We start from the raw sequence: 21,696 nt of genomic DNA, 5'->3' as shown, positions 1-21,696 counted from the left end.
CATTCATACAAGATTTCTGTTGCGGCTAATACCTTGTTGGTGTTTTTTGCATGTGTACACTAATTTTGTGTTTTTATTAAACCCATTTCAACGTTTTTTCTACTTAATGTTTTTCATATATTAGTGAATTTTACATATTTAAATTTGAATTAATGAATTTTAATTTTCATGTCACCACACATTTAACACAAATATCTTGCAAACATCTACATGCTGTTTTTGTAAATGAAAAAAAAAAATGGTAGTAAATGGGTAAAGTAACAATAGGCATGAGTGAGTCAAATAGCGTTTAAAAAGCTTATTTTTCAAGCTAGGCCAGCCATTGGCCGGTCCAGCCTCAGGTCGCTATGGGAACTGGCACCTCTAACGGCCGCTGCAGTGACGCAATTACTTTACCAATCAACGATTGGCTCTTTTATTTAGAAGGCGGGACTATTCCACCATATTGCGCGTTGCCGTTTCTCCCATTCATAAGTATAGGAGTGAACCATTTTTGTATTTCTATAGTCTTTGTATCAAGTCAGATGCAACTGAATGCGGTTCTTGTGCTTCTTGAGAAGATCAGTTGATAGGTTCTGCTTCTCCCTGTTAAGGCGTCACCACGTGACCTTACCCGTGCGTCGTTAATGGCCACCTCAGCTTCGCCTCGATGGACAAGTACGTATTCGACTAAAATGTAAAAAAGGCAAGTACAACACCGTGATACACCTCAATATTTACAGTTCAGGAACCTAAATTGTGTGTCAGATAACGTGACTTTATAAGTTACTGTACAAAGTATCCCGCTTGTGAATTTTGCATTTGCTGGAAAGTGCGGTTTAGCTACTTTAGGTGTAATGTTTGGGATTTCGCATGGACTACCAAGTCTCTGTCGGGCGTCTGGTAGAAATCTATGGGTAAAAACTGAGTTAAGTCTGAGGAAGATTTTATTAATTAAAATATAAAGGAATCATGTACAAATTATTTTACCATTATAGTTCTATAGACCATTTCAATAGATGTAAACAACACGGGTCCAGAAGCGCTTCCTGTTTTATTTATTTATTTATTCATTTATTTATTTATTTTTTATTTCACATATACAGATACATCTTAAAGGTGCTAATGTAACATTTTCATCCAGTCAAATGTTATGTTGGTTGTATTTTTTGTCATGTTTGTGTAAAGTAAAAAAAAAAATAGAAAAAAAAAAAAAAAAAACAGGAAGTGTATCAGACCAGTATGTTTACATCTAGCGAAATGGTCTATAGGTCTACCCTATTTTTCGCTAGGCAAGCACATCCTGTGTTATTGTCGGGGCCACTGGCGAGGCCATGGTATGGAAAATAGACAAATCCATATGGTTATTTTTTAGGGCCCCACTAGCAAAGCTATGTCTCATGTTATTTTAAAGGCTCACTAAGAGGCCATGATAAGGAAGAACATCTGGTTCAAATTATAATGGTAAAATCCAGGGACCTCCCAATAACTCAGGTGGACATGTTTTCATGAGAAAACCAAGCAGATTCAGTTCTCTATAGGAAACTCGGCTTGATTGTTTCAGCAATAAAGTCTAGCTTTTGGTGTCAAAACCGTAAACTTAAGAGTATTTCTTCAAAGGGGAAAGAGGGAAGCCACAACAAATCACTATATAAAACCCTAATTAAACAAGTGCACTAGCTTTCTTCCCCAGTGCCAGCTACTGATCTGTTTGAGTTTATCTTGTGTTAGCACTGCCTCAGGTTGATACTAACAGGTGCTTTAAACAAAAGTATTCATTATCTAACATACCATCTAATCGATTTTACTTTTTTTTTTTTTTATAAATTGATATGTTAATTTCATCTAATTATTATTCGTAATTTATATGATATGTTTTGTCCCTTATTGCATTGTTTCACAGAACGTTTACCACAAGGTGGCGCTAACATGCTGCTAGAAAGACCTTAGTTGACGTTGGTAATGTTTTGCAAAATGTACTATACTAAGTAAGACAAATCAAGTGCTGAAGATTCCATATATTACACTATGAAATTATGAAAAACTTAATTGATATCAGAAGTACTGAATTCAGGAAAAAAAAACTGAGTAAGAAAGTAGAGAATAACACACAAATACAACAAAGATGGTTTTTTTTATGGTAAAAATCTGCACATTTTATTCACAGCTGGAATGGAAAATATGGAAAATAGACAAGCCCATATGGTGTGTATATATATAATTACGAAATGTATTTCTACTTGATAGATATTTATTACACAGTTGTTTTTCCGTCTAGCAGTCTAACGTAGTAATCTGAAATACAGAAAAGAACATTTCTAAAAAGCACATTATGAGCCTCCGTACACTGATAAAAAATATTCTATTTTTACATATTTCAAAACATGTAAAAATGTAATTTCTATGAAAAAAATCTTGCAAGTAATTTTTTTTCAGTGCAAGATTTCATTTTTCTTACAGTGGTGATTGTACATAAAGCTTGTACATTGTGTACATGCAACTCTCTCTTTTCACTTTTAAACCAAAAAGCGCCTCTCCGAATATCCAACTGCCAATAAGCGTCTCTCCCATCTGTAATGGAAGAGTCAGCAAAAGCAGCATGTCGGACACAGCCAGGTAGAACAGAAAGACGTCAGTCATACATCGTAAATGTAGACAGTGGTACCGTATGAAGGTGGCAATGACCAACCCGTTTCCAGTTACACCTAAGAGGAAGGTGATAAGGAAGACCATGGTCTGGACAGCAGTAATGGTTCGCTCCTGCTCTTTGCTGGCTACGCACAGCTCTGCAACTTCAGTAACGTTGGGATCAGTGACAAAATCAATATCGGTGTAATTGAGATCATAATCATTAGTGAAACCGAAAAGTGTAGTTGAATCAAAGCTCTCCATACCTGTAAAACATGATAGAAACAGTTCATTAGGTTATCATATTTTATACTTCAATTTCTAAGGACTCATATGCAATTATTACAGAAGGTTCATACGCTCACTGATTCTCTAGAAGGAAACACGATGCATTAAAAGCTGGGGGTGAAAACTTTTTGAATATGAAGATCAGGGTAAATTTATCTTATTTTGTCTTATGGGAAACATGTAAGTATCTTCTGAAGGGCAGTACTAAATGAAAAAAAATTTAATTTAGACAAAATAAGAGAAATCATCTTCATTCTGTTAAAAAGTTTTCACACTCTGACTCTTAATGCATTGTTGTTTCCTTCTGCAGCATCAGTGAGTGTTTGAACTTTCTGTAATAGTTGCATATGAGTCCCTCACTTGTCCTCAGTGTGAAAAGATGGATCTCAAAATCATACAGTCATTGTTAGAAAAGGGTTCAAATACACAAAATGCTGAAAAACCAAAGACTTTGTGGGACCTAAAGGAGTTTTCTGAAGAACAGTGGCCAGTTTAACTGTTCAGGACAAACAAGGGACTCATGAACTCACTAATTACTAAATTTGCATCTGAATTTCATCTTTTCGTGTTTTCTTTTAAAAGGTTACATTAGTTGTGTTTGTTATATATTTTAGTGGAAGCAGAAATCAGTTCACTAAATTACTTCACTGACTGCTTCGTTTTCCACTTTAACATTCTTTAAGAATGTTAACTAGCATCTAATGCTTAAATATCATCACTTAATGTTCACTCAAATAGTTAGAAATAAGTAAAAAAGCAGACAATTTTAAAATTCTTTTGTATGACTGCGCTGAATTTGCCTTGGTGTGACCCATCTGTATTGCAACTAAGTTTTTGAAACCGCCAAACAAATGCCTTTCTTTGTGGCAAAAGACACATCTGACAACATGTATAAGTACAATTATATGAATAACAAAATACTCAAATTAAGTCAAATAAACATGGCGGCACGGGAAGAGTCGACGCCTTTGCAAATAGCAAACAATGCAGGCAGGCTTTCTTTATAACACCATTTATAAATCCACTCTCTAACAGATAACGTGACATTAAACTTACTATGCAAAGTATTCGCCTCGTATTCGATCTCAACCTCCGTTTTTTTCTCTGTAAAACGGCGATAGCGGAACATTAAACAGAAATACTTTCTGTTTAATGTTCCGCTTTCGGTTAGGAATATCGTCCAACTATCTGGGAAAGCAGCTGTTCACCGTGTCTACGCAAGTGACGCGAACGCTCCGACATTTGAATCCGATTGTCGCATTTCTTCTCATAGTTGCAGTCACACAGCAAAGTTTTATTATAGTTTTGCGTTTTTAAATTCGTTTTATTTTTAATATCGTTTTCAAATTTGCAATAAAATTTAGTTTTTATTAGTTTAATTAATAGTACTGCAGGCCCGTAGCCAGCCTAGAGGAAGGGGGGGGGTTCTTTTTTTTCCAAAAAGTGGACCTTTTTCAGTTCCCACTCATTTTGTATTTAACTATGAGTCTCAAATACTTCATTTTGTTGACTACTCATGCACCAATTTGTGCTGTATTATCATGTGTGCTGGTATTTTAATAAGCATGATTTTTTGATTCACCAAAAATATTTACTACAATGTTGCCAAACTGCTTACCAAGATATCGCCTTGTTCAGTAAATATACACAAATACCTAAATCAATAAGTAATTCAATTAAATGAATGACATTTTTAATGCAATAAAATCACAGATTTTTTGTACTAACACATATCCAAATGGTGGGTGGATGTGTGTCCCTCTAGGGGGGTCTGGGGGCATGCCCCCCCCCAAGAGAAAATTTTACACATTTTAAAGTGAAATTCTTTAATTTGGTGTACTTTAAAAACTCAAAAGTAAGAAATCCAACCCATGTTCATTGTACAAATTGAACAAACAAAAAAGTTGATGACAGTCTGAAAAATCGGTTCTAGAACTGGCCCTGATCAGAATATATGATCCATGCTACACCCTTCCACTGAGTTTTCTGAGCCCCCATTCTGGGCCCCTTTCAACCTCTGAGCCCTATGCAGTCTTTCCTCCTTTTCAAAATACAAATATCAAGAAAGGAAATTTATGCAGAAAATAATAATAATAATAATAATAATAATTTATATATATATATATATATATATATTTTTTTTTTTTTTTTTTTAAGACCTGCAGAAATAGAATTAATATGGGAAAAGCTGTCTAGTAATATGTTAAACTGATGTCCTGATTTACAGCTCAGATAATGTTCATTATCAAAAACAGTAACATCTGTTAAAATTGTAACAACCTTATTTTTTTTAAAAAAAAAAAAAAAAACTTTATTATGGACAGGACAGATCAGAAAGGACAGCAAGTGATATGGGCGGCGGGAAAGGTCCCCGAGTCGGGACTCGAACACGGGAAGCCCGGAGCGCGCTGCCCACAAGGCCATCGGCGCCGACAACGACCTTATTTTTGTATGATGAAAGTATTAATAATAATTATTCACCTCAATACCATGGTAAAAAATGAACTACATGGGTTCTAGGTGTTTGTATGAAGAACAGTGATCTTAGTATTAATGCACAAACGCTATTAATCACAAAATACTGTAATTATATTCCATTACTCCTTTAATAGATTTAATACCATAGTGCAGTCAGTGTTACAGTAAAAATAATCCATATTAAATGATTCTGACTATCGTTGCGCACAGTGTTTCTGCTGTTTGTCAGCGCTGTTTCATCTGTTTAAATCGCCATGTCATTGTGTTCTTCACCGAATTCAAGCGCATCACTCTGGATCTCACAGCGCTGTTTAGTGCTCGCGAGTAAACTCTAGTAAACTTGCGCTCTGCTGCTGTGTGAACTGTGATCCGCGCGGATAAATGGTCCGTGTGGCGCTTCAAACGACTAGCACATTTAATCCATAACGCTATTTTTGTTTTTCCGTCCCCAAATTTAAGACCTCTTGAAATTATAATTAAGACTTTTCTTATACTTATTAAGGTATTTAGTACTTTTTATGGCTTTAAAAGTGAGTTGTTATTTAAAAGAACACTTGTTTATTAAAAAAAAAAAAAAAAAAAAAACGTACATAAATTCCGGGCCTTTGACTGGATGGGGTGGGTCGTTCGAACCACCCGAACCCCCCCCCCCCTGGCTACGGGCCTGTACTGTTAACATGTTTCTATTTAGTTTTTAGTTTGGTTTGTTTAGTTAATAAAGTTTAGCAGAATGAATTCAGATCACTTCCAGACCGCATGGCCAAAGAAAGACTTTTAGGCTAATTTAACCTTATGCAAAGATGGTAAAAATAAACAAATATATGCCAAAATAAAACAATCATGCCCGTTTACTCCATAAATCTATACAAGATGCCTTTATATTATCATATTTAAAAGCACTAGACGGAATAATAAATGTGTGTTGTGATATTTAATTTGATATAATTTGTTTATGTTAGATAGATGTCTGATCTTATTTAACCATGTCGTGTTTTGCACACTTTCTCCCGAACAAACGTGCAGAAATCATACCAGGGACTAATGAAATTAAATAATAACGGCGGAGCCGTCAGATTTGCAGCGTTTAGCATAGCCATTTACTACTATTACTATTTGCATTTGATTGATCATTTGAGCAGTTGTTTTGAGAGTTTGATTTATTATTTGATCTTTTTAGGCATTTATATTTTCATTTTAATTTTGTTAGGAAAAACTTACGCTGCGATGAAGTGAATGAAAGCTCGTTGCCCGCTTTCTGTAGCCTATATATATAATTTTATTTTATAAGTTTTATTTTTAATGCTTCTATAAAGAACCAACGCACACACTACAGAGTTTAAGGAGAGATGATGACATTTAACAGTAGCCTAAATGCATATTTAAATACGTTCTTTTCATTTATGAAGAATTATAAGCGTGTATTTTATGGATATTTGTTGAGACTGTTCACAAAATTATTATGATGCGCGCTCTTACCTTTTTTTTCTGTTGTGCTGCTCGTCTATTTTTCTTCAAAGCACCAACTAAGAATGCCTACTTTGGTTTGATTGCTTGTGTTACATTAGAAAATAAATCATTTTGGCTAACTGATGCAGTGGCATACATTTAATGCGGGTGTGGTACAGGTCACGCTCTTTATGTCAAACAGGTCCGGGACAGAATTAAATTAGTGCTGCTGTCGGAAAAGGGGTCGGGTGTTCCGTTACGTAGGCAATTGCGGGTGCGGGTTTACCAAACGGGACCGTGCAGGACTCTGCTTTAAAGTTTAAACTGCTTTGCGTGTTTCTGTCAGATAACCTCACGTGCATGATGCGTCATTTACAGGTAACCGGTTCCACACAGCTCATGGCCTATATTTTTCTAAGAGCGAGAACATAATAATTACAAAAACGATTATTTGTTTTTGATAATTATTATTTTATTTCAGTTAGTTTTATTTTGACGTTTTTATTTTATTGGTGGTTTACGAAACTGTTTTTTGATTAATATAATTCTGCTGGCTTGATCCTCATCACCAATTCTCTTCCTGAAATATTCCTCTTTCTGAGGATCATTGAATCCCTGAATTTCTGTCACATGGTTGATGTATTTTGAGGGGATCTGATTGGCTGCTGCTGGTCTGGAGGTGATCCAGATGAAAGCAGAGGGAAGCAGCTCTCCACTGATGAGGTTTGACATCAACACACCCACTGATGAAGACTCATTCACATCACAAACGTTCTCATCCTTTGAAAACATCAGTGTAATTCTGCTTTCATCCAGACCATCAAAGGTGAACACAACTTTACACTTCTCATAAATCTCTGAGTCCAGATCTTGAAGTTTAGGATGAAAGTCCAACAGCAGTCTGGGAAGACTGTACTGGTGATCTTTAATCAAGTTCAGCTCTTGAAAGGGAAGCACAAACATGAAATCTACACCCTGATTAGCTTTTCCCTCAGTCCAATCCAGAATGAACTTCTGCACAGAGACAGTTTTTCCAATTCCAGCTATGCCTTTGGTAAGGACAGTCTTTGTTTTTTCCTTTCTTTCCTTTTCGCATCCAGGTACAGCTTTAAAAATATCACTGCAGTTGATTGAATTGAATTTTTCTCCATCTGTAAGACCTCATGTTCTTCATTCACTTTCTCTTTCTGCATTGGGGACAATCAGAGTCTTTTGATTTTCTACTCTTGTCCCAGTAGCAAGAAACCATGTCCACAGGTAATTGACACTGGATTATTCAAAAGCTGCTCACATACTCCACATTTGGGATGATGCTGTACCAAATCATTCTGCTTCAGACTGCATAGACAACAGCATTGGAGACATAAGAAGAAAAGAAAGAGAAAGATGTATGATATTTATTTTTCGCTCAGAAAAACAAAAACAAATATCCAGTTAAATTAAACAGAAAACTTTTTTTAAAAAATAATAATTTTAAAAAGTAAACAATAAGGATCTTAAATTGCATGGTTTTTATTTAGTGGGCCTGAATACGCTTTTACACATAGCCTAACAGATGTTTACATAGTCCACAAGACATCATAATATGCATTTACACAAATGAAGCAATTTAAAGTTTTAAGTTTGCACTTAATTATTGTGTGCCACTGATCCACAACTGTTTTTTTTTAATTTTTATTTTTTTTATGCAAAGTCCCATGTTTGTCCTTAGCAGCCCTGAGTTCCTGATTCTTTGTGTTAGGCGATTACTTACTTTCTTTGAGTGTGTTTCTGTTTTTGTCATATGAGAAACGTTTGTTGTTTAATGTAAAATTTCTGTAGTAGTTGTGAATTAGAAATGTTATAATTACAGTCTACATTTACTGTATATTAACAAAATATTAACTTAAGTTACTCCATAAACTAAAGTATTGCATGGTAAAATGTGAGTTAATGCCGATTCTTTTAGTGGTTTTCACATCATTGTCTTTGATGGTTAATTTTGTCCATAATATCCAAAAGAAAGAAAAAAAATCCAGTGCAAATCTTGTTTTCATCCTTTTTTATTTTTTATGACAACAATCAGCAATCCAATACAAAGAATGTCAGAGTGTTTAGAAATATTTGCACATACTTTGAAATGCATCAGTTAAACAACAGTGAGCGTTTAAAAAAAAAGCTTGGTTGTACTCTGTACAATACAGGTTATGTTAAAGCAGTTTTACAGTGTCAAACAAGAAAATAGTTTGTAAATGATGCAAGAGGACAAAACAATTTTTCAGTTAAAGTCAGTGTTTTAGCAACAGCCAAACTCTGTTTGCTTCCAGTTTCTTACACATACCACTTGAATCACTCATAAAATTAGAAAAGGTCAAAGCGAATTACTCGAGTGTTCACTGTGGGCTGTGTTTACATTAATCTTCTGTCATAAATGCATAAAGTGCAAGTACATTTAACCTCTTAAATTACTTGCACAAGTGCTCTTCTTTGTGAGCATTTGTGTGCAGCCTGGAGCACCATCTGCTTATAAAAACTAAGCTCAGAATCGATTCCAGAGATCGATTTATCTTGACACCCTTGCTTCCAATAGTGTCTGTGCAATAAGTCAATAATATTGCCAGAAATTAGGCATCCCAAACTAAGCGAGCCAAAGGCGACAACCGCGAGGAGCCAAACTCCATTGGTGACCCTGTGGCCAGACAAAACCAGTATGGTGTGGTTTAGTTCCAGGCTGCAACACAGGTCAGATTAAGCAGACATGTCTGGTTCCAGTGGTCTTGTCCCAATGGCTGACTAGTTGGATGAGAGAGTATGATGTGAACTCCCTTTAAGTAATTTAAGACCAGACAAACCACCACTTCAATCTGAATTATTGTCAGTGGTTTGATTGTTCAGGGCCGGAAAACAAAAAAATCCAGTCTTAAGAATGGACAAGATGCTATGGAGCATGCTCAGAAAAGATGGATTTGCTTTTAGTGATGTTGTGTGTTCTAACAGCTGTTTGTAATCTATTTTGGATGCGCATCCTTTCTTTGACTTTGTGGTTCCTGTGTATATTCCCACACATTTTTTGGATCTCAGACTGAAAACAGGATTGCCACTTTCACCTGGGTGACCTGCCGTGAACATCAGAAGCTCATTTTCTTGCCTTTTCTTGTTCATGGCAGAGGAATGAGTGATATCTTTGCATGTGTGCATTTGGAGATTCCCCTCGCTATCAAATGTGTAGAAATATAAATCCTCATTCTTACTAGGTGCACAAATGCGGTCAAGTAAACCTTTGCCCAAAACATCTGTTTGCCCAAGTAATTTAACAAGGCACTGATCTCTGTTATGAAACATGTGCTGTTCTTTGGGAAGTTCTGCCTCATAAATCAGAACAAAGTCTGTGGTGGGAAAGAAAACATATGCGTCATATAGACGAGCATACTCAAATGTATGACAGGCAGTCAAGATGTGATCATTCCCCAAGTAGACTCCATAGCAGGACTTGATCGTTTTTTTCTTGTTTCAGTTTGATACAACACACTGGCTCTCCTGTTAACCGAAATTCATTCCAGTTTGTGATCACAGACTGTCCGACAGTCTCTCCATTTCTGAACAACAGTGGACCTGGATGTGACTTAAACATTTTGATGCAAGCATCCACATCCGAGGACCTCATGCAAGGAACGGTGAATCCTTCATTCCTTATGCTGCAGTTGAGAGACGCATTATCTCTTTGGCTTGTTGAATTGGGTGCAGGTCCAGTGGTATTGGCAGCTGCCATCTAAAAGGAAAAAAAAATGAACATGTAACCCTTTTTTTCTTTTAATGCAGAGAATGCAGACACTTTATATCCACCTTTTTCTTTAACATTGAAGTAAGCCTATATGGCCAAGACTTCCAGTTCATTATGCACTATAGGGAAATAACCAGAAGAATAACAGCGTGCAGTAAATGGTAAAACTGTTTGCACTACAAACCAGTGTGCTCATAATAAAAATAAAACACTAAAATAATATGTTATAACACATTCATTTGAAATATCAAGCAGCAAAACGAGTTGTTTTGTACAGCTAAAAATAGCTGGATGTAGATGAGACCAAAAGTCAGACACACAAAATTTACAAATGGCTGTGCCCACACTTACAGGAAGAAAAAGGTGGATAAAATTATTATAGTAATAATCATACATTTTTTATACTTATACTTTTAATACATTTTTATACTATACTTATACATACTTTTGTATGTGTATGAATGCACAAAAAGTAAGTTGTATTTATACAGCTATATTCAATATAGTATTCCTTATTGTAGTATATAGAAAAATCTAATAAAAATGACAAAAACATACAAAAATAACTACATCTTTAACAAAATATAAAAATATTAAATCAAATCTCATTCAAATTATTAAAAAGAACTATAATGGTATATCAGTGACTCTAAAATATTGCTGATGTAAACAGTTATTCCAATTCTAAAAAAAAATATATTATAATTTATATTATATTATATTATATTATAAAATTATATTAAGTTAATAAAGTTAATAAATATTAACTTAAAAAGTTAAGTTAATAAATTATAAATTAAGTGTAAGCAATGTGGCACAATAAAGTGGTTTGACCGCTAGATAACTTAACTTTCCTTACAAAGCAACTAGGGATTCATCTGGTGGGCGTGGTCTCTGGAGTGACGTCATGACTTTGCTGATGCGTTCAATTTCTAATAGCCAATAGAATCATTTATATTTAAATAGACAGCGCCAAACTTCCGTTGCATCCAAAAGCTTGTCGTGTCATGCTGAAAGTGTTGTGTACCTATAGGTGTTTGAGAGTCTTCACCACAGTTTGTCATTTAGCTCAACGAGTAGTGAGTAGCGCAGGTAAAACAGAAGTCATGGGTTCGAATCCCACAGAATACATTTGTTTAAATGTCTTTCTTGAATTCAGTTTAAACTGACTTAGATAAAAACATCTACCAAGTGCACAAAGGCATAAATGTCATATAAGCAAACAAATATAGAAACAAAAATAAAACAAATAATTTACCTTGTCCAGGCTTTGTCCAGGTGTGAAAAAGCAGTGTTTGTCCGAGTTGGAGTGGGTTCTTGTCGAGAGTAAGACGGCGACGCTGACAATCTGAGATCTCCATTACTTGCTCTGATTATTATAAGTGTCTATTGCAGGTAATTTAAAATTTGCACTTTTGTGTTTTTTTTGGTTGTTTTTCCCCTAACAAACCCATAGGGGGCAACAAAACGACACCTGCTATATCTTTCTGAGAGACAATTGCCCTTAGTCTTGTGGTAGTTTTCCACTTAACATACTACTATATAGACACAGACACACACACTGTTGTATATAAATATTTATATGTAGTTGAAGGAAATTTGTACCAGATATTCACAACGTGAAAATGTGATATCCGCCCCCAGCACCCCTTGGTAATTACCAAGGTACAGATGTTGTAATGTTGTATGCTTCTACTCATTGTGTTTGATCCACTGCGCTGACACTAGCTCAACTTTAGCTTGAGCATTGGCAGTCCTTCACCACCTGTGACAAGTCTCAATCTGTGAGAAAAGAGAGGCAGGGCAAGTACGAAAGCGCAGTGAGTGTCTCTTTCCCTAGAGCTAGAGGAATTTGGACAGTCTAGTAAAACCCAGAATGTGTTTCAGAAGGCAGTGCTGTCATGATCCATTCCTTTGACTCAGAAAAACACACAGAGGGTGCGGCTTACGCTGATCTAGTCTTGCTAAGTAGAAAATCAACTGCATGCTGTAGTAGCCTTGCAGAGATTCCACTGGACTTCGTTTGGACTATTCTCAAAGAGAACAACCTACAGACACGTTTAACAAAGAACATTTGAAAGGAACGTCAAGTGTTTGATGGACTTGAGTACCCATGACTGCATACTAACTAAGGTTAGCTGACTCCGTAACCTAGAGGTAAAGTCTTGAATGATAAATCGAGCTAATGCTTATTTTTATTTTTATTTTTTTTTGCTGATGTATATCCATGTAATCTTTAATCTTTTTTTTAATTTTAACATCACTGTATCCATTTAATCTTTACAGTTTGCTTCTTACCAAACGTCAAGTGTTTGATGTGAGATTTGTTTAGTTGTTATTGTGAGATAAAGAAAAACTGTTATAGAGTGAATGATGTATGTAGTAGTTTGCTATGCGGAAGTGTACATTTTTAACAAAATAAAATAAAATCATAAAAAGTGTGGAATGTTTCTGACTCAGTATTTTTCTTCAAAACTATTACAAATGTGTCGTATTACACCAGTATTTTTTCATTGGTAAAACACAGTAGACATATAATATAAGGATTGGTATTTAGATTGAAAATGTGAAGATATAATTTATGGTTAAATTAATAATTACTATTTTCTCCGCCATCAGTTTTGAAGTGATTTTAAATAAACAACATTGTATAAACCTTTCTTTATAACTTTAGCTTTTTCATAACACGCAGTTTGGTGATGACGCAGATAGAATATGGAGAACATTCGAGAACGTGCTGGAATCTCTGACTCATAAGCTCAGACCAGAAGACTGATCCATAAAAATAAAGAAATAAACCCTGGTGTATAAACTTTTCTAACCTTCTTTACAAATGTAGTTTTTTTTTTTCATGAATTCGCAATAAATCATTTTGGTGATGATGCAGATACAATACGGAGAAAATTCGGGCTCATGGGCTTCACCAACACCTGAACACTTTACACGTAAAAACACAACAAGAGTTGTGTTTCTGTTTTTGACATATGTGAAATGTTGTTTTTTGTGAAATTTCAGTTGAAGTTATAAAGTGGAAATGTTTTAATTACAGTGTACATTTACTGTAACAGCATTTTTACCAAAGTTACTCCATAAACTAAAGTTAAAGCATTGAATGATGAAATATGAGCTAATGCTGATTCTTTTAGTGGTTTTTACATAATTGTATGTCTTTGATATTGTAAAACAGCGGATATAAAATTAAAAGACTTGTACTTGGAAATACATGTTTGCATTAAAAATTAAAGACATTTTTTATGGCAAAGTAAGAATTTCATTGTCTTTTCTAGTGTCAGTTTTCCAGTAATGTGTTAATGTGTATTTCCAACATCAAACTGATTGCTTATTTTATTCTGTTAAAGGCTATATGGTTATTTATGTTTGTCCATAACATCTGTTCCACATACATGTCTTGGGTTTTCCATCCATATTTTTTTTTTTTTTTTTTTTTTTTAATGACAACAATCTTTACAAATAATTTCATACACATCAGTTAAAAAAAACTGAACATTTTAGAACAGAATAAAGCATGGCTTTAAGCTGTGATATCAGAAAGACATTTCCTATTGAGCTTTTTGTCAGCGCTGTCAAGACCAGATACACCATCACTTTATTCTGAATCATCGGCAGAGGTTTGATAGCTTGGGGCCGGACAGCAAAAAAATGCAGTCTTAAGAATGGACAAGATGCTGTAGAACATGTTCAAGCAAGATGGATTTGCTTTTAGTGGCGCTGTGTATTCTATCAGTTGCTTGTAATCTATTTTGGATGCACATTCTTTCTTTGACATTGTGACTCCTCTGTATATTCCCACACATTTTTTGGATCTCAGACTGAAAACAGGATTGCCACTTTCACCTGGCTGACCTGCCGTGGACATCAGAAACTCATTTTTTTGCCTTTTCTCATTCATGGCAGAGAAATGAGTGATATCTTTGCATGTATGCATTTGGAGATTCCCCTGGCTATCAAATGTGTAGAAATATAAATCCTCATTCTTACTGGGTTCACAAATGCAGTCAAGTAAACCTTTGCCCAAAACATTTGTTTCCCCGAGTAATTTAATAAGGCACTGATCTTTGTCATGAAACATGTGCTGTTCTTTGGGAAGTTCTGCCTCATAAATCAGAACAAAATCTGTGGTGGGAAAGAAAACATATGCGTCATATAGACGAGCATACTCAAATGTATGACAGGCAGTCAAGGTGTAATCATTCCCCAAGTAGACTCCATAGCAGGACTTGATTTTGTTTTCTCGTTTCAGTTTGATCAAGCATACAGGCTCTCTTGTTAACTGGAATTCATTCCAGTTTGTGATCTCAGACTGTCTGATGATCTTTCCATTTCTGAACACCAGTGGACCTGGATGTGATTCAAACATTTTAATGCAAGCTTCCACATCCGAGGAGCTCATGCAAGGAACAGTGAATCCTTTGTTCCTCATGCTGCAGCTGAGAGACACATCATCCTCCTGGGTTGTTGAACTGGATGAGGGACCAGTGGTCTCAACAGCTACAAACACCGTCTGAAACACAAAACACAAATATGAACATGTAGCACTTATATGTCACTCTGAGAGATTATAGATACTTTGATACTTTGTATAAAAGTAATTTATTATACTCATAAGTGTACGGTTTATTTTTACCTGTTGCATATTCATGAATGCAGTTTCCGTGTGCGTTTTCTTTTGAACCTTCTCAGTTTAGTTTGATGATCAATGACCTGAAATATATAAAAATGCAATTTAAGTATTTACACAGCTAAACTAAAATCAATCAATTAATGTCATGTAATGTAGATGAGATCTACACTGTAAAAACAGTTTGAGTCAAAATAATTTGTAAGCTGGCTGCCTTAAAATTAAGTTTAGTCAACTCAAAAAAAGTTTATCCAGCTTGAAATGTTAAATTATACTAAGTGACAATTTAGATATTTGAGTTGAATCAACTTAAAATTTTAAGGCAGCAGGGTTACTTACCCATCTGTTAATTTTAGCAAACACAAATATCTAAGTTGTTACTTAGTACAACTTAACATTTCAAGCTGACTAAACTTATTTTAGTTGACTGAACTTAAAGTTTTTAGGCAGAAGGGTAACAAATTATTATATAAAACAAAATATGTTTTTTTATTTTTTACAGTGTACTGCTTTAGTATTTGATGATTTTATTAAAAAACAAATTAAGTTATGGATTTACATATGGACGCTTTAACCATTTGAACCATTTGGCAAATACTTATATTGCATTCAAGGTACACATTATATCAGTTCTTACTTTCATTGGGAATCAAACCCCATGACCCAGACATTGCTAGCACTGTGCTCTGTAGTTGGAGACCATGAATAAAGTCTGAATAAAAAACTTTGAATAAAGTTATTATTTTTGTTTTCTTTGTACACAAAAAGTGTTCTCGTAGCTTCATAAAATTATGGTTGAACCACTGATGTCACCTGGTCTAACTGGTCTAGTTGCGTTGCTGTCTATGGATCAGAACGCTCTCAGATTTCTTCAAAAATATTTTAATTTGTGCTAATTTGGGTGTCAGGTGGACTATCCTCATAAAAGAAAACAACTTAGATACTTGTTTAACAAAGAACGTTTTCTTTGAAAAAAGAATAATTAAAAAAATATACACTAGGTGTTTGATGGACTGAACCACTTGAGTTGTGGTGGTGATGGCATAATAATCATTGTCGATTTATCTTACTGTGGGCTGACATTTACACGAGAGACATATTGCTAGTAATTTAAAATTGCTGTTTTAAAATGAAGTCAGAGAAACTTGATATGAGCGGGAAAGGTCCGCAGCAAGGCGGGACTCGAACAGAAGGGCGTTTGACCATGTAACCTGACCCATGAAGGCTGACGTCAGTGATGGGTGGGGTCAGGTAGGAGGGATCATTTTTCATTACGTGATTTAGAAACGCCCACCAGTTTGAAAACACCCAAAAGTCAGAAACACCTCATCTCAGAATTACCGATATCATCTATAACTTTGTTAAATGTTTGTAAATATTTTTAATATTTATAATTTTGTTTAAAAAGCAATTAATAATGGTTAAGTAAAAAACTTACCTTGTCCGGCTTTGCACTTGTAGTCCAGTCCAGAAATCCAGAGATCCAGCCCGTGACACTGAGGTGAAACACTTGCAATGGATACTTATATGAAGACATGACGACAAATTTCGGGCAAATTGACATTTTCGGCAAGTTGCTGTTACGAAGGGAACCCGAACCGGTATGTCCAAAGCGCACATACCGTTGAAGCTGCATGATTTTCGGTCTTGTCGGCATCCTCATCCCCCCAATTCCGAACTTGCGAAGCAAGTCACTTCCGAAGGCATGACATTTTGTCCGCGAGGACGCCCAAAGCTCATGTTGAGCCGGTGTTGTATACTGCTATTTATTCAGGTTCAACCACGGATGTCCGAAGTTATGACATCGGTCTCTGTTGTGAAGTGCTCGGTGATATTGCTGTTCGGAAGCAAAGTGGGAGTTCGCGAGCTGGGACTCGAACTCGGGATACCAGAAGTCTCGGCATTCCATGTCGACGCGCTGTTCACTAGGCTATCGACCTTGACGCTCGCGCTGACACTGACTTCTGATATACGTATGTAACCCAGACATTGCCCCTAGCGGCCAACAACTGAAATTTCACGAAGCCTGTTTCACTGAAATCACGTGACTCTGGCAGTCGTTTGATGCGCCATCCAAATCACTGGTTCGAAACAAATGATTCGCAAAGGTTTCGAAGCTGCACTGTTCATGATGTCGAAAGCACCCGTCACAAATAATCATCTGTATCCGGCATTCCAGGTGTTAAAACCGTATACACATAAGTTTAACACCACAAGGTATAAGTAAAAAACCTGTAAAGTACAAAACAGTTGGGCTAAATAGACAAGCAGCACATAGTATCGATCCGGTTGCAGTTACAGCATGTGAACACGACAGGTAGGCTACGTTTATGAAACACCTTAAAATGAATAGTTCATAAATCTAAAGTTGTCTAACAGATAACTATGTAGCCTGTGTAGCCTGTGTAGCCTCCTACGGTGAGTCTTGATTTTTAAGCACCCACACTTTTCACTGAATAGTGGTTTAATGTGTTACTTTGATTGTTGCTTTGGGTTTATCAGAATGTGACACCATCGCCATTTATTAGGACAAACAGATCAAATCAAATATTGCATTAGAAACAAACTGTAACACATATGACTGCAACAAAGTAGGCTTGACGTAGACCTGTTTGTTTAAAATTCAACCTTAAAAGATGAAATTGTCAGTGTTGTAAAATAAATTGCAAAAATACAAATAAATAAATAAATAATAAAAATAAATAATATTCAGTTAGGCTGCTGTTGCAGAGTTAATGTCAATTCAAAAATCACTGACATCTTTTCATCCCTAATAAACATTGTAGTGCAAAAATGCTTGAAAGTGTTTCTTAAACACAGTACTACTTATCTATTATTTTCAATCTATTATTATATTATTTAAAAGATTTTGTCCCAAGGTGTATCTGTCCACTATTTTTTCACTTCTTAAATCAGATATGACCACAAGGCGGCGCCAACATGCTGATAAAAAAAACCTGCTTCAGTGCTTTACGTGTACTTCAAAATAGACTGCTAACAAAAATTAAGTGCTCAGAGAAATTAATTTCCATAGATTTCCATTCAGTTCTACACATCGTTATTAAAGTATAAAATGGGGTAATTTATACAGAAAAATACTCTTTGTTTTGCAGTGTCGAAAATGGCAGAGAATAACACGTATATAGAAAAAAAGAATTTCCTTTAATTGTAAAAAAAAATGATGCATAATTTATTTACAGCATTTGAAAATTCCTATAAACCATAGACTATTCTTTATCCTGCTAACTGTATATAAAGCTGTATATAGGGCTTTTGTGTGTACGCTGTTGTGTCTCTTATCCAATTTTTATTCTTACCGACATTTTTAATCTAATAATTATGTTTATATATAATTATGATTTTTTTATCCTTATCCTTTTATCCTTATCATCTTTAAAACAAGAGATCAGAAATCAGTTCCACATGCATGTCTTGTGTTTTCCATCCATTTTTATTTTGTATGACAACAATATTAGTTTAGAAATATCTACACATAATTTTACAATATTAAACATTTCAAGAGTAGATCAAAACATGGTTGTCTAAAGCATCAAGCATTAAGCTGTGTCATTAGCAAAACATTTCCTATTGTACCTAGAGAAGCAACTGCACCTACATTTGATATATGTCAGCATGACATCAGCACAATTTGGACCGTATGTTCAGTGCATATTTTGCACATTTTTAATCAAGTGTAAAAAGAGAGTATGATGTGGACTCCTTTCAAGTCATTTGAGACCAGATAAACCACCACTTCAATCTGATTCACTATCAGAAGTTTGATTGTTCGAAGCCGGCACACAGAAAAGCCTAGTCTTAAGAAAAGGCACAAATTTATTTTTGAGCATGCTCAAAAAAGATTTTTTTTTAGTGTGTTTCAATAGCTGTTTGTAATCTACTTTTGATGCACAGCCTTCCATTGACTTTGTGGTTCCTGTGTATATTCCCACACATTTTCTGGATCTCAGACTGAAAACAGGATTTCCACTTTCACCTGGCTGACCTGCCATGGACATCAGAAACTCATTTATTTGGCTTTTCTTGTTCATGGCAGAGGAATGAGTGATACCTTCGCATGTGTGCCTTTGGAGATTCCCCTGGCTATTAAATTTGTAGAAATACAATTTCTCATTCTCACTGGGTTCACAAATGCGGTCAAGTAAACCTTTTCCCAAAACATCTGTTGGCCCGAGTAATTTAACAAGGCATTGATCTTTGCCATGAAACATGTGGCGTTTTTTGGGAAGTTTGGCCTCATAAATCAGAACAAAGTCTGTGGTGGGGAAGAAAACATATGCGTCATATCGACGAGCATACTCAAATGTATGACAGGCAGTCAAGATGTAATCATTCCCCAAGTAGGCACCATAGCAGGACTTGATTTTATTTCCTTGTTTTAGCTTAATCAAGCATACCGGCTCTCTTGTTAACCAGAATTCACTCCAGTTTGTGACCTCAGACGGTCTAAAGATCTTTCCATCTTTGAATAACATTGGACCTGGCTGTGATTTAAACATTTTAATGCAAGCTTCCACTTCAGGGGGGCTCATGCAGGGAACGGTGAATCCTTCATTCATTATGCTGCAGTTGAGAGTCTCTTCATCGTGGTTGACTGAATTGGATGAGGGACCAGTGGTCTCAGCAGCTGCCATCTAAACAGAACACAAAGAGCTGGTAGATACTTGATATAGATAATAATGTATCATACTCATAATTGTAGAGTTTGTTTTTACCTTTTGTGTATTTATGAATGCAGATTTTGTATGGGTGTCCTTTTGAGCCTTCTCCATTCAGTCCTGTACAGAACAATGGCATGAAATATCCAAAAATATAATTCAAGTATTTACAAAGACAAACTAAATCAATGAATTAATGTTGTGTGGATGAGGTTTATTTTTGTAACATATTATTTTAAAATGTTTAAAAGTTGCCCCCACAACCCTCAGCCAGGCTAAATTTTAAAGGGTTAGTTCACCCAAAAATGAAAATTCTGTCAGTTATTACTCACCCTCATGTCATTTCAAACCTGTTAGACTTTCGTTCATCTTCTGAACACAAATTAAGATATTTTTCATGAAATCCAAGAGTTTTCTGACTCTATAGACAAGTCAATTTTACTTTTATACCAAAAATCATTAGGATATTAAGTAAAGATCATGTTCCATGAAGTTATGTTTTACATTTTCTACTGTAAATATATCAAATGTTAATTTTTAATCAGTTATATGCATTGCTAAGAACTTCATTTGGACAACTTTAAAAGTGATTTTCTCAATATTTTGATTCCAGATTTTGAATCTTAAATCTCCTACCCCTTAAATCTTAGTTTAAAGGCAATCTGACCTCTACCACGATGCCTCCAATCAAAAGAGAATCTAGACACCCCTTCACGTGAACGCTTCACGAGATACTTATTCTAAAATAATTACCATTGTGTGAGATTTGTTTTGTAGGTCTTGTAAGATAAAGAATAACAAAAAGCAGTTTGAGCATGACGCAGATAGAAGAGAACATTACATGTGATGCATAAAAAGAATGACAAATGGGTGAATACTTTTTAGTAAAACATTTAAGAGGCAGTGGGAGTTGAAATGTACAAACTGGAAAAGAAGTGGAACGTGCTGTTATTACATGCCTGTGTCCATTCCAAACTCCCTTGCTAAGATGATTATCTGAATAAATCTCTCCAAGCCGACGGAATCATCGTGTGCGTCGAGATGCAGCTGAAGTTGTGGAGATAATGCGAAAAGTTGTGTAACTTTTGTGCATAATCCGTTACGGACATTTTCCCCTTGTTGCACGTGATGAAAGTGACCGCTGACGAACTTCCTTAGCCCCCTGCTACCCCTCACCCTGCTGACAGTGACGTCATCAAGCATTGCAGCAGGAATAAGATATAAGATAATCTTTTTATCGCAAAGAGAATTGGTCTTGCTGTTAATATACTCGTATACCCATATATACCCATACTCACTTACACTTAATACCTACAGTACAAGCATTCATACTAATACAACTAAACTGGTGTGTCTTACCATATTATTTCAATGTATTATCTTAATTATGATCACTGGTTTGTAGTGTAAATAGTTATTACTGTTATTTTTCTAGTTACTTCACTATAGACCATTTTGCTAGATGTAAACAACACTGGTCCAGAAGCGCTTCCTGTTTTTTTGTTTTTTATTTTGTTTTTATTTCACATATACAAATACATCTTAAAGGTGCTAATGTAACATTTTCATCCAGTCAAATGTTATGTTGGTTGTATTTTGTTTGTGTAAAGTAAAAAAAGAAACAGGAAGTGTATCGGGACCAGTATGAAGTTCCTCCATGCATACTGCCTCTATGCATACTAAGGGAAGTTATTGCAGAAAACATTGGTGCTAAACTGGATTGGATTGGATTGTTTAATGAACAGTACAGAGAAATGGACAAAAAAAAATCTGTATTTTTCAAATGCTGGTGACGTGTCTGC

General features: G+C 35.3%; 4 protein-coding genes across 4 annotated transcripts in view; 1 reads left to right on the top strand and 3 right to left on the bottom strand.

The window, feature by feature from the left end:
• The window catches only part of LOC127156027 (potassium voltage-gated channel subfamily C member 1), a 4,537-nt gene extending 4,461 nt beyond the window's left edge, over positions 1–76 (top strand). Inside the window, exon 4 of the mRNA XM_051098708.1 lies at positions 1–76. This exon is cut by the window's left edge and continues 538 nt beyond it. The gene's annotated coding sequence lies outside the window, so the exon portion shown is untranslated.
• Positions 77–2,254: 2,178 nt separating this feature from the next.
• LOC127155365 (C-C chemokine receptor 1-like protein 1) lies at positions 2,255–4,062 on the bottom strand. Its single transcript, XM_051097500.1, has 2 exons — positions 3,952–4,062; positions 2,255–2,873 (listed from the first exon to the last, which is right to left on the bottom strand). Exons 1-2 carry the CDS (start codon positions 4,022–4,024, stop codon positions 2,434–2,436), a joined length of 513 nt encoding a protein of 170 aa, XP_050953457.1. The 5' UTR covers positions 4,025–4,062; the 3' UTR covers positions 2,255–2,433.
• Positions 4,063–14,186: 10,124 nt separating this feature from the next.
• LOC127156134 (uncharacterized) lies at positions 14,187–16,711 on the bottom strand. The gene is made up of 3 exons (XM_051098868.1): positions 16,657–16,711; positions 15,225–15,301; positions 14,187–15,101 (listed from the first exon to the last, which is right to left on the bottom strand). Exons 2-3 carry the CDS (start codon positions 15,237–15,239, stop codon positions 14,187–14,189), a joined length of 930 nt encoding a protein of 309 aa, XP_050954825.1. The 5' UTR covers positions 15,240–15,301; positions 16,657–16,711.
• Positions 16,712–18,633: 1,922 nt separating this feature from the next.
• Positions 18,634–21,038, bottom strand: LOC127155919 (uncharacterized). The gene is made up of 3 exons (XM_051098514.1): positions 20,854–21,038; positions 19,952–20,014; positions 18,634–19,870 (listed from the first exon to the last, which is right to left on the bottom strand). The coding sequence occupies exons 2-3, from the start codon at positions 20,006–20,008 to the stop codon at positions 18,974–18,976; spliced, it is 954 nt and encodes a 317-aa protein (XP_050954471.1). The 5' UTR covers positions 20,009–20,014; positions 20,854–21,038; the 3' UTR covers positions 18,634–18,973.
• Positions 21,039–21,696: the final 658 nt, after the last annotated feature.

The sequence above is a fragment of the Labeo rohita genome, chromosome 24, assembly GCF_022985175.1.
Source record: "Labeo rohita strain BAU-BD-2019 chromosome 24, IGBB_LRoh.1.0, whole genome shotgun sequence".
Taxonomy (NCBI): Eukaryota; Metazoa; Chordata; class Actinopteri; order Cypriniformes; family Cyprinidae; genus Labeo; species Labeo rohita.
Note: the sequence above shows the minus strand (reverse complement) of the source record. Positions and strands in the feature narration are given on the sequence as shown.